The sequence below is a fragment of the Pieris rapae genome, chromosome 1 (genome assembly GCF_905147795.1).
Source record: "Pieris rapae chromosome 1, ilPieRapa1.1, whole genome shotgun sequence".
NCBI classification, from domain to species: domain Eukaryota; kingdom Metazoa; phylum Arthropoda; class Insecta; order Lepidoptera; family Pieridae; genus Pieris; species Pieris rapae.
In genome coordinates this window covers 123733-137257 of record NC_059509.1, presented here as the reverse complement: position 1 = coordinate 137257, position 13525 = coordinate 123733, and the positions used below count along the sequence as shown (strand labels likewise).

Genomic DNA, 13525 nt, shown 5'->3' with positions numbered 1-13525 from the left:
GGTGCGCCAGAAATTTACTTACGGAATGTCTATCTCCACCATAGACTGCAGCTCAACACATTAGCCGTTAAAGTGGACTTTAAATGCCACTTCTACAGGATAACACTGATCCCCACCAGTTGATACGTTAACTAACTTTTTCCCATTCGAGACAAACACCCGAAGGAGGTTTTGCCACGTGCTATCGGGTCTAGATGTTCTTTTACCATGGCTAATCATGCCGCCCGCGCGGCATAATCACTTCGGGCTAAGGTAAAAACCGCGGTCACCGGAGAAGCCAGAGCTATGGTCTCCAGAACAGCCCGGGCTGAGGTGACGAGGCCCTGCAGGCCGACAGCGAGATTCCATTCTAAAAAAATAATTTCTGTAAATTTCTGTTCAATGGAATTTTTTTGAAGATGTAAACGTTTGTACTCAATTAAATTAAGCCCCAAGTAAAGAGACTTCGGTTGTTCATATGCAACTGTGATCTATTAATAGTTCGACACTGTCACAATGGAGTTACTTATTCCATACGGAGAGTGAGAAGCATTCTATGTAAATATGATGAACATGACTAAGGTATGATTACTACGCCATTTTAATATGTAAAAGGATAATTTTATTTATGTAAATAGGGTTGAACAAACTTGCACACCCTGATCTATCTATAACTAGCTTATCTTTATCGGTAACCTGCGTTTCAATAGGGATAGATGTTTCTATCTAGTATTTTCTCTACAAACGTTTCAGAAGATCATATCAAACTACTTTCGTAATATTATAATAGTCAAAGTCAAAATTTATTTATTCATATAGGTAACATAATGTACACTTGAACGTCAAAAAAAATGAAATATTAAATGAATCTAATTTTACATTTACTGCCAGTTCTCAAATCAAGGGCGTAGAACGGAAGAGAAGAACTGGCAATAAACTCTCCGCCACTCTTTTTAATCGGCAAGTTTTTTTTACACAATGTTTGTAAGGAGCTGCAACCACTACAACATGTTCCATATGACATATTGAGTAATAAAGAATAATGAAATAAATTAAAAACAAAGATTTGTCCTCTATCAGCAGGAGGCATGGTGAAATTGGAGCACGCACTTACATACTCGTGAGAACAATACGCAAGTCCCTGTTTGGCGCCTACCGAGTCTTTTTTCTGTAAAAGGCTTTGAGTTTGGAATTTCTACAGCATTTGCAATAAGTAGTAATAATAGAGAAATGGTGTGTACGGAAAAATATTGTCAAGCACAAATGAGATTTTCTTGATACAGAATGCATATGTACCTATCGTAATCGCAAACTCATAATTATTATACGGAAGTGGAGACGAGTATTTTTGCCACATTAATCAGTAAATACCTAAAAATCTGTATCTGTATAAAAACTGAGTTTCTAATTGTTAGAACCACGTGCATTATACATGTTTTAATTTTAAATATGTATAAATATTTCTCAAAAATATGACTAAACGCATTAAAACATTGAAGATGAAGGCAATGGCTATCCGTTTGGAACGCTAAGGCCTTACTCCTCCGCAGTCGTCACTCGTCCACTAAGCTCTTCAGCACTCAGTCGTCAGCAATCAGTAGTCACTAGTGACTAGTCAGTACTAACTCGGCGTTCGACTGGACTAGCCGACTCAGTGCGCGCCAAATAAACCGAATATTATGTTCGCTTAGGAGTCTTCAAATATAAATAAAGTCCCTAAGTTTGCTTTGATAAAACAGTGTTCTTGTTGAATCGAGATAAACATCCGTAAGTCTTTTTATCATTTTACCATTATCAGCTTTTGTATACATTATACGTTTGGCGGTCTATATTTTTGTGCGGTTTTATAAATATTTACTTGTATCGCTTGCTGGTCTGATAGATGATAATTAAACAATGTGAAGACCTACGTTAAATGAAAATGCTGAAAATACTAACTTAAGAGCTTTGAGAGTATCATTTAGTATGAAGGTGATTAAAATATCAAATAAACCATCAAAGCTAATTAGATACTCTTCGAGTTTCGAGGCGATACTTCTGTAACAATGTCTGCGTGTTTTAATAGAAACATCGTCTATTAATAAGAGCAAACAACGGAAATTTTAATGGCATTTTTCACATAAAATTTTAATAGAGAACCGTGAACGACCGGTCGAATAGCGAAACGCTGCAACGTCGGAATCTTCTTTTTACTCCTATCTTTCAAAAATGGAGGTTGGAATGTTTTTAGTACAATTCGGAATTCATAGTCAAATTATAAGTGACAGCATTTTTCTGGGAATCCTTTGATCGTGGGACACGAGGGAGGTTAATATAATTTCGCGGTTATTCGGTCGAACTGTCAAGCCTCCCTCGAGAATTATACTATCCAAGACAAAACAAACATATATTATATAATGTAAGTAAAAGAAAATATTTACATTTTTTGCCTCCTTATTTGGGAAAGGCTCGCGATTTATGAAAGAAATCGTCGTTCATCCCAGTGGGATATATACCTATAGAGATATAACAAGTAGTTAAACACTCTTTAATACAATGCATCAATCAAACAGTCCTTTCTTTGAGGTTCTTTTATGAGTTGTTATTTAAACATCTACATCCGTACAACACAATACAATATCTTCGTTCAACTTACATTCAGGTCCAAACTACGTTACATGTATTATAGACTCGATCTAATCACTAGAAGAGATTTAATATGAAACTTTTATCGAAATTTCTTCTGAAAACTCATAGTTAAGAACACGATATTTACGGAAACTCTAAACATGATTAATGCAAAATAAAGTTAGTGCTTTGACGTGACGTTACATGACGTCTGAAATTATTTTAGTTCATTTAATAAGATTTTCGACTCTCAGGAATTTCATTAAACAACAGTACCAACTTCGGGATTTTGAATAATAAATTCCAACGATTCAAACGAGTTGTAAGTAGATCCATTTGGGGTGCGTTCTTATTTTTAATGGAATACCCTGTGAAGTACCACCAGGAACAATATTATAACACCGAAACTTTACGGGCTTTGCAGTGTATTTGTAGCTACAATGACGTCATGGCCTGAAACGCGCAAATGAAATTATGCCGACAATTAAGGATATCTACATCTTTTCGACCGTAGCGTCTTTGGTCAGCTACGACCTGGGGCTCAGTATTATAGCCCAACGGATGAAGTTGGCGTTCACATAACAACAGCAACATCTACAATTACGAATTACTACGCCTTTCCGACAAAATTGAACCATAGGAAGCCCGACACATTTTAACGGACCCGGACGAACCAGTAACATTTGATAACAACAATTTAAAAGCTAATCCCGACAAAGCACGGTCAAATTAGGGTAAAAAACCGTCTTCACCTAGGAAGGTTCACTAATTCGCACTTCGCTCACTCCAGTGAGCTTCCGTCCTGCCCTACAGTTGATTAACCAGCCCGCAGCGACTCCAGCTGAGGTTCTAGCTATCTTCCTACCGATCTTCGGTCGCCAAAACAGCCCCTCAGGCCAACAACGAGACTCATTCAAATGTAGTCCCTTTAGCTTATTTCTGTGGTTGAATGTGTTTAAGAGCCATTATTATATATATATGGAATAGAATTCTCCGATCGCAGCTTTCTTGTCACTAAGTAATAAAGTATAATAACAGTACTAAAGTATTTAATATGTAGAATCTACATATTTATTTATATCGTTAAAATTTAAATTAATGGCAACGGTCGAAGGACCAGTATTTACCATTCTATACCTGAATGTTCCATGTATTCATATTAATATATAATAAGTTATAAATGCTATAATATAAGTTAAAAATAGCATCTTATTATACCTGTATAATAAAACATAATAATATATATATGTATATTTGCTTTTAAACGACATAAACCATGATATAATTTAGGTATATATAGAAGCAATACTTCACTATATTTGACCTCTACCGTTCCCACGTCTGTTTGTTTGTCAGTCACACCAACCCTACTTGGGCATAATTGACGTCGGATAAATATTTCACTAAAATAGTGTCACATAATAACTTCGAACAGAAAATAATGTCATGCTTATATAAATATATAGTAAGTACAGCGCCTGTTGCGCTCATAAATTAACACACATTTTATATCATGTTATGTACTTGAAAATAAACGATACTGTAATGCATTAAATACGAATAGTTTAGTATACTTTCTTATTCTTGTCAAGAGTAGTAAAATGTACATTTGTACTGATTATCGAAGAGCGTCTAATCTTTAAATAAATATACAAAGAATATATAATTCTCCTATCTTTGACTTCTTACTTTTCCGAGGTATTTTTAATATCCACATTGCATAAACTCTTCCCTGACTTATTATTAATATTTTTGTAGCCTAGTGTTGATTTACAGTTTTTTATCTTTCATCGTCTAAGCAGTAGCTGTCTATCATTATATTACAAAACAAACATTTAGTTAACCGTCAGTTCATTATACGTTTATATTTAAAACCAATATTTTTTTCGTTAATTGAGCATTGAAGCGCTAAGCGCTGTTATAATAAAATAGTTAAATGTATTTTTTATTATTGGTGACCGTGTTAATCAAAGGTCATAACACATGTTTAATGTTACTCGATACCTTCGCACGTGTTCGGACTGTCGGTCGCTATATATTATTATGATTTATTTTAATTACAGCAATTTGTTATTCTAATGATTACATAATTAAAATCTCTAAATTTAATTAAAATGTCACGTAACGATACTTTTCTTGGCCTTTAAAGGAACAAAGAAAATATAGCGTCATTTAGAAAATACTCTTCCACAAGTTATTGAACCTCACCTCAGTTAATTTATACAATCAATATTAAAGTAAATTTGAATTGTATCAAATTTATTTAGCTCTATTAATAAACGTTAGCAGATAATAAATTAAAATAATATCTATTAATAATTACCGCACGAGTCAGTGCAATGGTGTTTTAAAGTCCTGTTGACTGTCCAAGAGAATATAGCCCAACTTAATACCGTACTATTTAGTCGAAGACACAATAAACTATTGTTGTAACAGGAATGTGAATGCGACTAGATTAAATTGAACAACAAATAATTCACTGACGTGTTCTGGACAGGAGCCCCTGACAGCAATTAATGGATACTGTAGGTGCCGTGTATGCTCTCGAATGGCAGATCACAGGAATGTGGGTCAATCTGAGGGGTTTCCGATGAATATCTGAGCTGAAGGAAAACGGACCGTGACAAATTTATATTGCTTCGTATCAACCATTGCCTCATCACTTACGTTTTCTTAAACTTGTTTCGGACTGATTAATTGTTATGATTTTCACAATAATATACATATTATTTTATATATATATATTACTTTAGAAAATGTCTAATGGGAGACTACTATGACTACATAATTCCCTTTATACAACTGATCAAGCTAAGTTTACAGTGGCTTAGATTAATACATAAACATATTAAAAAAAACATAACAATATCTGATTCGAGTCGCAGTTCTTCAAACGTTGAGGCCAGTTATCAATAGAAGCACACTCTTTCCATGAGAAAATTCTTCACTGCCAATCGTACGGATTGTGTTAGAGACACTAAATTATGATGGCGTTTAGAGAAAGCCGTACTCTAAAACTGATCATAATCCATCGAATTTCAAACAATGATATAAAAATTATACATTCTAAATTCAAATGTAATTTTTTGATAATTTTCAATTGTAACAGTATTTATGGCCAGATTAAGTATGTATCTGAGTAATTATATAAATATATAATTAAGTATAAGTAATGATCAAAAAATTTTTTAGTCAAAGCAATTCCCAGAGGAGTCTAATTAAAATTCAGTGCATCGACTTTGAAAGATAGTGATGCAGATTCGCCAGATATTGCAACACTGAAAAGTGATGAAACTGAAGCTTTGCTCTGTCCCTTTCGGAATAATAAGCCATTTTCATGATATTGTCAGTCTTTTTCATGACTTGTCTTACAGTCAGAATCGATAAGTTCAGAAATTTAAGCATATTTTTGTCGGATTGTGAGTGTTGTGGTGCTGCCATTTAAAACATTAATAGGGTACATATTTCAGTTGTAAACGAAAAATAGCATAGGAATAAGAGACGCTGTCAAAACCGTTGGCGCCTCAATGACGAACCACAGATGTTTGAATCTCGTCAACAGTTCATTTGCATATTACATGCGTAAAGTTAAATTCACCAATCCTCTCAGATGACAAGGTTATCGTGCAATAAAAAATAGAAAAATTAAACGAATTAACATAAGCCATACGGCCAAAATCGTAGCTATCTATTTTTAAAGAAAACAGGCTATCAAAAGCTTCAAAGGTTTTTTAAAACGTTGTTCAATAAATAAAATTATATTCATCTCACGGATAACAGCTGAAAGTTACTAAATAGCTAATATTTATGTTATATTACTGATATAAAATAATATTTAATTTAAAGACGGAAGCGGCAAAGCAGGTATCTTTTTGAAAAGGGATCTTACGTGGCTCTTAAGGTGGAAAATACTACTAAATCGCATCGCGATAACTAAATATAACAATGTCTCGCATTCAGCTCGCGGCACGTCTTGCGAAGGGTTTCAATAAAAGTGAAATGCCAGATAACATGACGGGCTTCCGACTTTTCTATTAAAATAGGTAAAAGCACGAGTACGTTAACACTCGTTTGCGATACTGTATTTTCTTGAAGTATTTTACCGACGACAGAGATGATAAAAGATGTGTCTGCACTGATTGGTAGTCCTGATAATTTTGCTCTACTAACTACTATTGTTCTCGGAATTCAATTAGTAAGGGTAAATAATAATTTAAAAAGGTTAATTTCGGTAAATCTAAAGTATTTATCTGAAATGTTAAAGCCAAAAGCCAAAAGATTCAGCCTCATTCAGGTATTTCCAGAAAGTATTCATTCGTAATACTGAAAGCTTCCCATTTCATCTGGATTCAATTGACTCCGTAGCAAATTGTTACAGGTAAATTTAACTAAATAAATACATACAAATATTTTTCTTGTTTTGAAAATGTTGAATACAATTGGATATTGAAAAGTCAATCAATTCTTATTCGAATTTATTATAAAGCTTAACACGGGCTTCTTATTTATTACTACATATGTAGGAACGAAGTTCATTGTTCGAGCATTTCCTTTTAAGTCACACGTTTGGTTTTCACAAAAGCAATATTATGTAAACAAAGTTAGATTCTCGGCACGAAGAATACTGATGAATACAAACGATTCTGATACAATAGAAGCCACATGAATGCAGCTGCGAAGTTATAATTAATCTCTCGTTATTAAAGCTATAATAACCCATTTGAACATTCGTCTATGTCTTGATTAAAAGGCTAAGCACTTAATGACTTATCATGAGTATTTACTGTTAATTGATTTTGACAAATTCTGAATAGCGGCAATTAATCTTTGGTTCGATATTCGTTTATATTAAAAGCTATAAGCTGCTTTCGAATCATTTTATTATTTTCTTTTAGAATCTGAAGGAAACATGGTATACACTGTTTCGCTGAAATTATCGCTAAGAGATGGATTTGCATACAATTGATTAAATAAACTCTGAAAAGCGATCACTTCGCCAATGCCAGGGAGCCGAAGGCCACGATGTTAGCAGACGATGATTCTCCTAAATACAACTTGAGCTATATAGATTCTAACGACAGCTATACTGCGCTGGACCACACCAAATTGATATCCTTGCTCAAGCTCAAAGGGACGAATCAAAGCGACAATATCGGGGAGTTCCTGAGGGTCCTGGAGAACCTCCGAAGCAAGTTCAACATCTCCGTAGTGAAGGAATGCGATCGGACACATTATTGCTCGGGAGAAATTCGAGACTTGATTCTGGCGTATAATAGTATACATGGATACGTTAGCCTATTGGTAAGTTTTTAAGCCAATAGGAAATATTTCCTAATCTTTTGTAATGATCTGTAGGGGGAAGGGAATACCAATGTTCTAAAATTCGTGAATAATTCGCATATTTAAATAAAGTTGGATTGTAAAGAGTGAATTAGCACACCGCACGGCTGTCGTTACAACTCGAAATGAAATTGTGTAAGTCAGGAAGTCCTCGGTCGACAATTCTCATGCGGTTTCTAAGTGTAAGTTATAAATGAATTTGAGTCAAAGTTAACCCTGCTCTTTCCCAGATATGTCTGTTCGGGAGTTTGGCGAATGCATTAAACGTAGCTGTATTAACGCGGCGTGACCTGGCCGGGGCTCCAATTAACCGTTTGCTGAAGTGGTTGGCAGTCGCCGATGTCTTTGTAATGCTTGAATATGTGCCATTCGCTATATATCGATATTTGGTAAGATATTTTGCATGTCAGCATGTTAGGTGTCTAATAGAAAATTATATGATAATATTTACATTTACCTTGACTAAATTTCGTTAATAAGTAGAAGTAAGATAAAATGTAACTTTACAAGATTGTCAATAAAGGCTATATTTATTTATTTATGCATGTGAGCAAATCTAATAACTCTAAAAAAAAGAGGAGAGTATCGATTTAAAAAAAATCATGCTTCCACTGCCCGTTGCAGCTGTTCCCAGGTCAAGAAGACCGACCTTACTCGTGGGCTGTCTACATGCTCTTTCACATGCACTTTACTCAAATCCTGCACACAGCCTCGATTCTGCTCACTCTCTCGCTGGCCATCTGGAGATATATTGCCATCAAGTGAGTGTCGGGTCACTTTTTAGAACAATAGAAACCAAGGTATATGTGTTATCACAACATGGCATATCGACCACCATAACCATTGAATTACAAGTAATATAACGAAGTTTGGTTTACATGATTATGTGGCTTCAATTTTCGATTATGCTTATGATGTGAAACAAGTTTTTTCCACACGAAAAGGTTAATTTAACTTATTGTTATCACTATTATTAACCTTGACCATTAGGCTGAATTCACTTAAATCAGCCAAATTGCTTAGTATCAATTGACATAGGATTCGTTTGTTATATTATAATATTATGTATATATAAGTAAGTATATTTGTACCTTTGTTGTTTATTCAAAGCATTGCTATACGCGTATGTATATACATCATCGACCATTTACGGTGTTTGTTTTCCAGATATCCATCTTATAGCTCATCGTTATGCACTGACCGCCGCTGTTCCATCGCAATCGGCATAAGCTTCTTATTGCCACCGATGTTATGTATTCCGTCATATTTTGTAAGTACCAAACACAATCTTGACTGTTACAATAAAAGAAACGTTTTGTTGGTAAACAGTTCTCATTATCTGTCTCCTTGTATCGGTCGACATTTAGTATACCTACCCTATTGCACACAATGCATCTTGTCATTTCGTTGGAATAATTAGATCAAGAATAAAAGCAACTAAAACGTGCAACCGAAACTCACTTTTCTGAGAAATTAAGTTTTACGCGATAGGGATACAAAGTGACCAACTAATTTGCATATAAGCTTAACAAGCGAAATGAATTCACGTATTCAGCAGCTGATTCAACTAGGTTGGATATGGCAAATGGATGTGCACCCGTTTAGAACAAAACATAGGTTTGTTCTTTGTATTTTAACAGCTCATACCGGTGTGTTCAGCAAAATAAATTGATTTGCGCTTAATAAAAATAATTAACGCCGGAAGCTTGGTTTATGGGCCAAGGCTGTTCGGTCACACCTTAAATAAATCGATTGCTCAGTGACTTCAAGTAGTTTCATTATTTCCGTTGACAGAGTGCAAATACCGAAATGTTATAAATTGATCTCTATCGTTTACAGGTGTTCACTATTCATGAAGACTATGCATTAGACCACCGCCCCTCCAAAGTATACTTCGTAGACTCCAACTACGACGGGCGACTTTATCAGACAAATTTCTGGGTCCACGCTGTCGTGATTAAGCTCCTTCCGTGTCTGATCCTGACAGTGATAAGTGCGTGGCTCATCAGGGTATTGTACAGAGCCAATGGCAGGAAGAGGGCTCTGAAGGGTTACAATGCCTGCCCGGCCTCGACCGTCGTCACCGGCAACGGGAATGTGTTTACGAGAAAATCTACAAAAAGGTCCAAAGCGGAGCGACGTACAGACAGGACGACAAAAATGCTAGTAGCGGTTCTTCTTCTGTTTCTATTGACCGAGTTCCCGCAAGGGATTTTAGGTAAGAGCTAATTAGTTCATCGATGTGATAACTACGAGACTTTTTCCTAATATGAATGAAATGAATAATCCACGTGCCATCACGTCTTGCTTGTTATGAGAGTTACAGTTACATAAACAAAATTGTAAGATGGCTTTACAACAACAATAAAAGACTTCTTATCTTTAGGATTACAAAAGTCCCTCCTATTATGACTTAACGTTGATTAACGAGTTCTAAAAATAACATTGTTTCAGGACTAATGAGCGGTGCGCTGGGGAGGTGTTTCTTCAAACAGTGTTACGACCTGTTCGGTGAACTCATGGACGCCTTGGCTCTCTTGAACGGAGCAATTAACTTCATATTATACTGCTCTATGTCCAAACAGTTCAGGACGACTTTTAGACAGATTATGAGGGCTCGGTTCGCCCCCACCCCGAGGGCGAGCTCCCATACTGAGTTGCAAAGCACATATGTATAAGGCATTTTTAATAATATAATATACGGTAAAGAAAATATTATATGTAAAATTTTGCTAAACTTTTAAAGTAAAGTTTTAAGCTTTAAGTAAAGCACAAGGGCATCGTTTACTTGGAATTGAAGCCTATCAGTCTAACAAAATTATATATTATAATTTATGTAACGCACTTGCACAAAAGTTTTTATTCGTATATTGGCATATTTTCATTCAATATTTAACATCAAATTCAAGCTTTTCGAGGTCATCAAGGCTTGTTTGCTGGCTGCGTTGATTGAAGTTTTGCGTTGTTATTATATCTTGAACTTTGTACAATGATGTCTTTAGTTTACGTCTGCTTAAAATTTTAATTCAAGCTTTTGATAGGTTTCTTAACTTACGTTGTAGTGCGAACAGAAAAAAGGTAGACTAAAACACATTGTTACATTAATTATTGTCGCCACACAGAATAGGATCTTTAGATCACACTTTTGGTGTCACTTGCAAAAGGATTGACTATAAAGCCACCGAATATACAAATAATGATATCATCGGAAGATATTTACATAACTGTTTTGAAAAAAAGATATATATATATAAAATGTAATAACATTTTATTTCATGAATATGTAAATATACTTATGTGTAAATAATAATTAATAGTAATCATAGAATTAATGTATTGATTAATATTACTCAATAAATGCTTTAATCACCAAGTTGTTTTGAAAAATAAAAAAATCACTAAAGTAAAAATCCTTGGTCTCAGGACCCAGATTCCTGTTTCGTTCTGTTTTTATTTTCAGGCGAATAAGTGATCAGCCTTTTTAGCTTAACCGCATGTCGGTTTCGTCGCGAAATTATTTCTTCCTTCCTTCTATATCGATTCTTCATTCATACTTCATACTTGCCATTGTTAAATGCGCACATAGACATAAAATTCCATTGATTCAAAGACGAGATTCGAACCTACGACCTCATGGATAAGAACCATACGCAAAAGCTAATAGCCCAGTAGCTCCTTCGGCTGAGACAAAATTAAATAACGTGATATCTCGAAACTTTAGCTCGAAACGTGTATTCAAGCTGAGAAAATGTCATTATATCGGTCAATATATTATTATTATATACAATTTTTTGCAATAAATAAATAGCGGCTATAACCTATATTATTAATTATTAATCATAATGACTATTTATTTAAACGTTCAAATCACAGGACCTACCCAAGGAATTTTTATACACCGATAAAAGAAGTCGAAGCATCCGAAAAAATATTAACTACATTATAGTAAGTCAAAGTGTATTTTTATATATGTGTTCTTTCCGACTAGTATTTTGTATATTTTTAATAACTATATTGTTTGCTGAAAGGGACTACAGTTTTACGTAATATTGTAATAATTACTATTTGACAAAGGATAGATATAATCTAGGTACCTACTTATTTGAAAAGACAAATAACTGATTCGCTATCGTATTTATTGTTTATAACTATACATAATAGTAAGGACCTTGGAAGATATTCAAAGACTGAAAATGAGTTGTATTTAAATTATAAATCAGATACTAAGACAACAGAGAGTCTCTCTGGCCAAGAATTAGTAAGTAAGATAATATGTAAGATTAAGGGCAATACTATCAACCTGGTTCACCAAAATATACAAGGCATGAAAAGTAAATTACTAGAAATTGAGTTGTTTTTATTGATATGTTGTGTATTACAGAACACTGGTTAAAGACATGTGAACTTATGTTCAATTTTTGTAATTCCCTCCTAAAAAAAAATATTATGAATTATTTTTATATTTAAAAAAAAAGATAAAGGAAGGACACCGTGAGCCTCTCTGTGGCACGGACGTGGCCTTATTGAAGAATCTTGTGTGGAGCTGGAGCAATTTATCTTAGTTTGAATTTATCTTCGTTAGAGTTTGTAGTAGCCTATAGTAATTTATTCATTTAGGTAACTTAATGTTCACTTATGGTCGTCAAAAAAAATACATTAATGCTTCTTAATTTTACTTTTACTACCAGCTCTCAAATCAAGGACGTAGAACGGAAGAGAAGAACTGGCAATAAACTCTCCGCCACTCTTTTTAATCGCCAAGTTTTTTCTTTTACACAACGTTTGTGAGGAGCTGCAGGCTGAATTTGATTCTGATGTATGTCTACAGGTACACTATCAAGATACTGGTAAAACACCATTTACAGAACATTGTCGAACTACCTGTGAATACTGTGCAGGCGTCAAGATTTTTTGTTGTCCGACATCTGACTTTTTGGTGGAGTTCGGATGCCCAGCATTTTGCCTCTTTTGTTAATTAATTTTTCGTTTACAATGATTAGTTATTCAGAAGTCAGTTAAATAAATTTATCCTAAAGACTACAACTATAGGGTTGTAGCTGATTCAATAATTTTTTGTGCAATTTTTTATTATTATTGTAGATACAATGAATTGTAGGTGAATTTATCAAACACAATTTTACTTTCTATAAATTCTAAAAATTCTGGGTAGGTAGGCTATGGTTTGTCATTCGTTAAAATAGAAATATATTAAGTGAGAGTACTTTATCAATAACTATATAGTTATAACTATATACTTTATATAAAGTATTCAAGTAAGTAACTTAATCTAAGGTCTACTTCCAATAGGGTAGTAGCCATGTCAGTATACAATAATTTCTATATTAAATAATTAAAATTTAGTCTAAGGCTTTCCCCCAATAGGGTAAAAGCCGTGTCAATAAGATATAAAGGAGTACAAATAAGTTTCCGCCGTTTTATGATGATAACCGGCTTAAAAAATAGTTTGGACATTCAAGAACAACATAACCTATTAATATCATTGATTTTATATTGGTAACATATAATTTTTATTAGTTGAAAATGTCAAAATTTGAGCCAAATAAGCGTTATTTGCAGGAAATATTAGTTTACTTTTTTA

At 34.1% G+C, this 13525-nt stretch overlaps 1 protein-coding gene across 2 annotated transcripts; it reads left to right on the top strand.

The window, feature by feature from the left end:
* Window positions 1-1550: 1550 nt before the first annotated feature.
* LOC110995777 (G-protein coupled receptor dmsr-1) lies at window positions 1551-11299 on the top strand. Of its 2 annotated transcripts, XM_022263093.2 has the most exons (7): window positions 1551-1746; window positions 7482-7887; window positions 8157-8315; window positions 8551-8687; window positions 9094-9196; window positions 9766-10144; window positions 10381-11299. In XM_022263093.2, the coding sequence occupies exons 2-7, from the start codon at window positions 7609-7611 to the stop codon at window positions 10602-10604; spliced, it is 1281 nt and encodes a 426-aa protein (XP_022118785.1). In that variant the 5' UTR covers window positions 1551-1746; window positions 7482-7608; the 3' UTR covers window positions 10605-11299. The 2 variants fall into 2 exon arrangements, with proteins under 2 accessions (XP_022118785.1, XP_045485735.1); XM_045629779.1 differs by lacking the exons at window positions 1551-1746; window positions 7482-7887; window positions 8551-8687 and having other exon boundaries at window positions 8206-8315.
* Window positions 11300-13525: the final 2226 nt, after the last annotated feature.

Bases quoted from the DNA above. Each gene is read 5' to 3' on its own strand.
- LOC110995777 (XM_022263093.2), top strand. From the start codon at position 7,609: ATGTTAGCAGACGATGATTCTCCTAAATACAACTTGAGCTATATAGAT. The intron at 9,197-9,765 runs GTAAGTACCAAA...TATCGTTTACAG, and splicing joins TATGTATTCCGTCATATTTT to GTGTTCACTATTCATGAAGA. The intron at 10,145-10,380 runs GTAAGAGCTAAT...ACATTGTTTCAG, and splicing joins GTTCCCGCAAGGGATTTTAG to GACTAATGAGCGGTGCGCTG.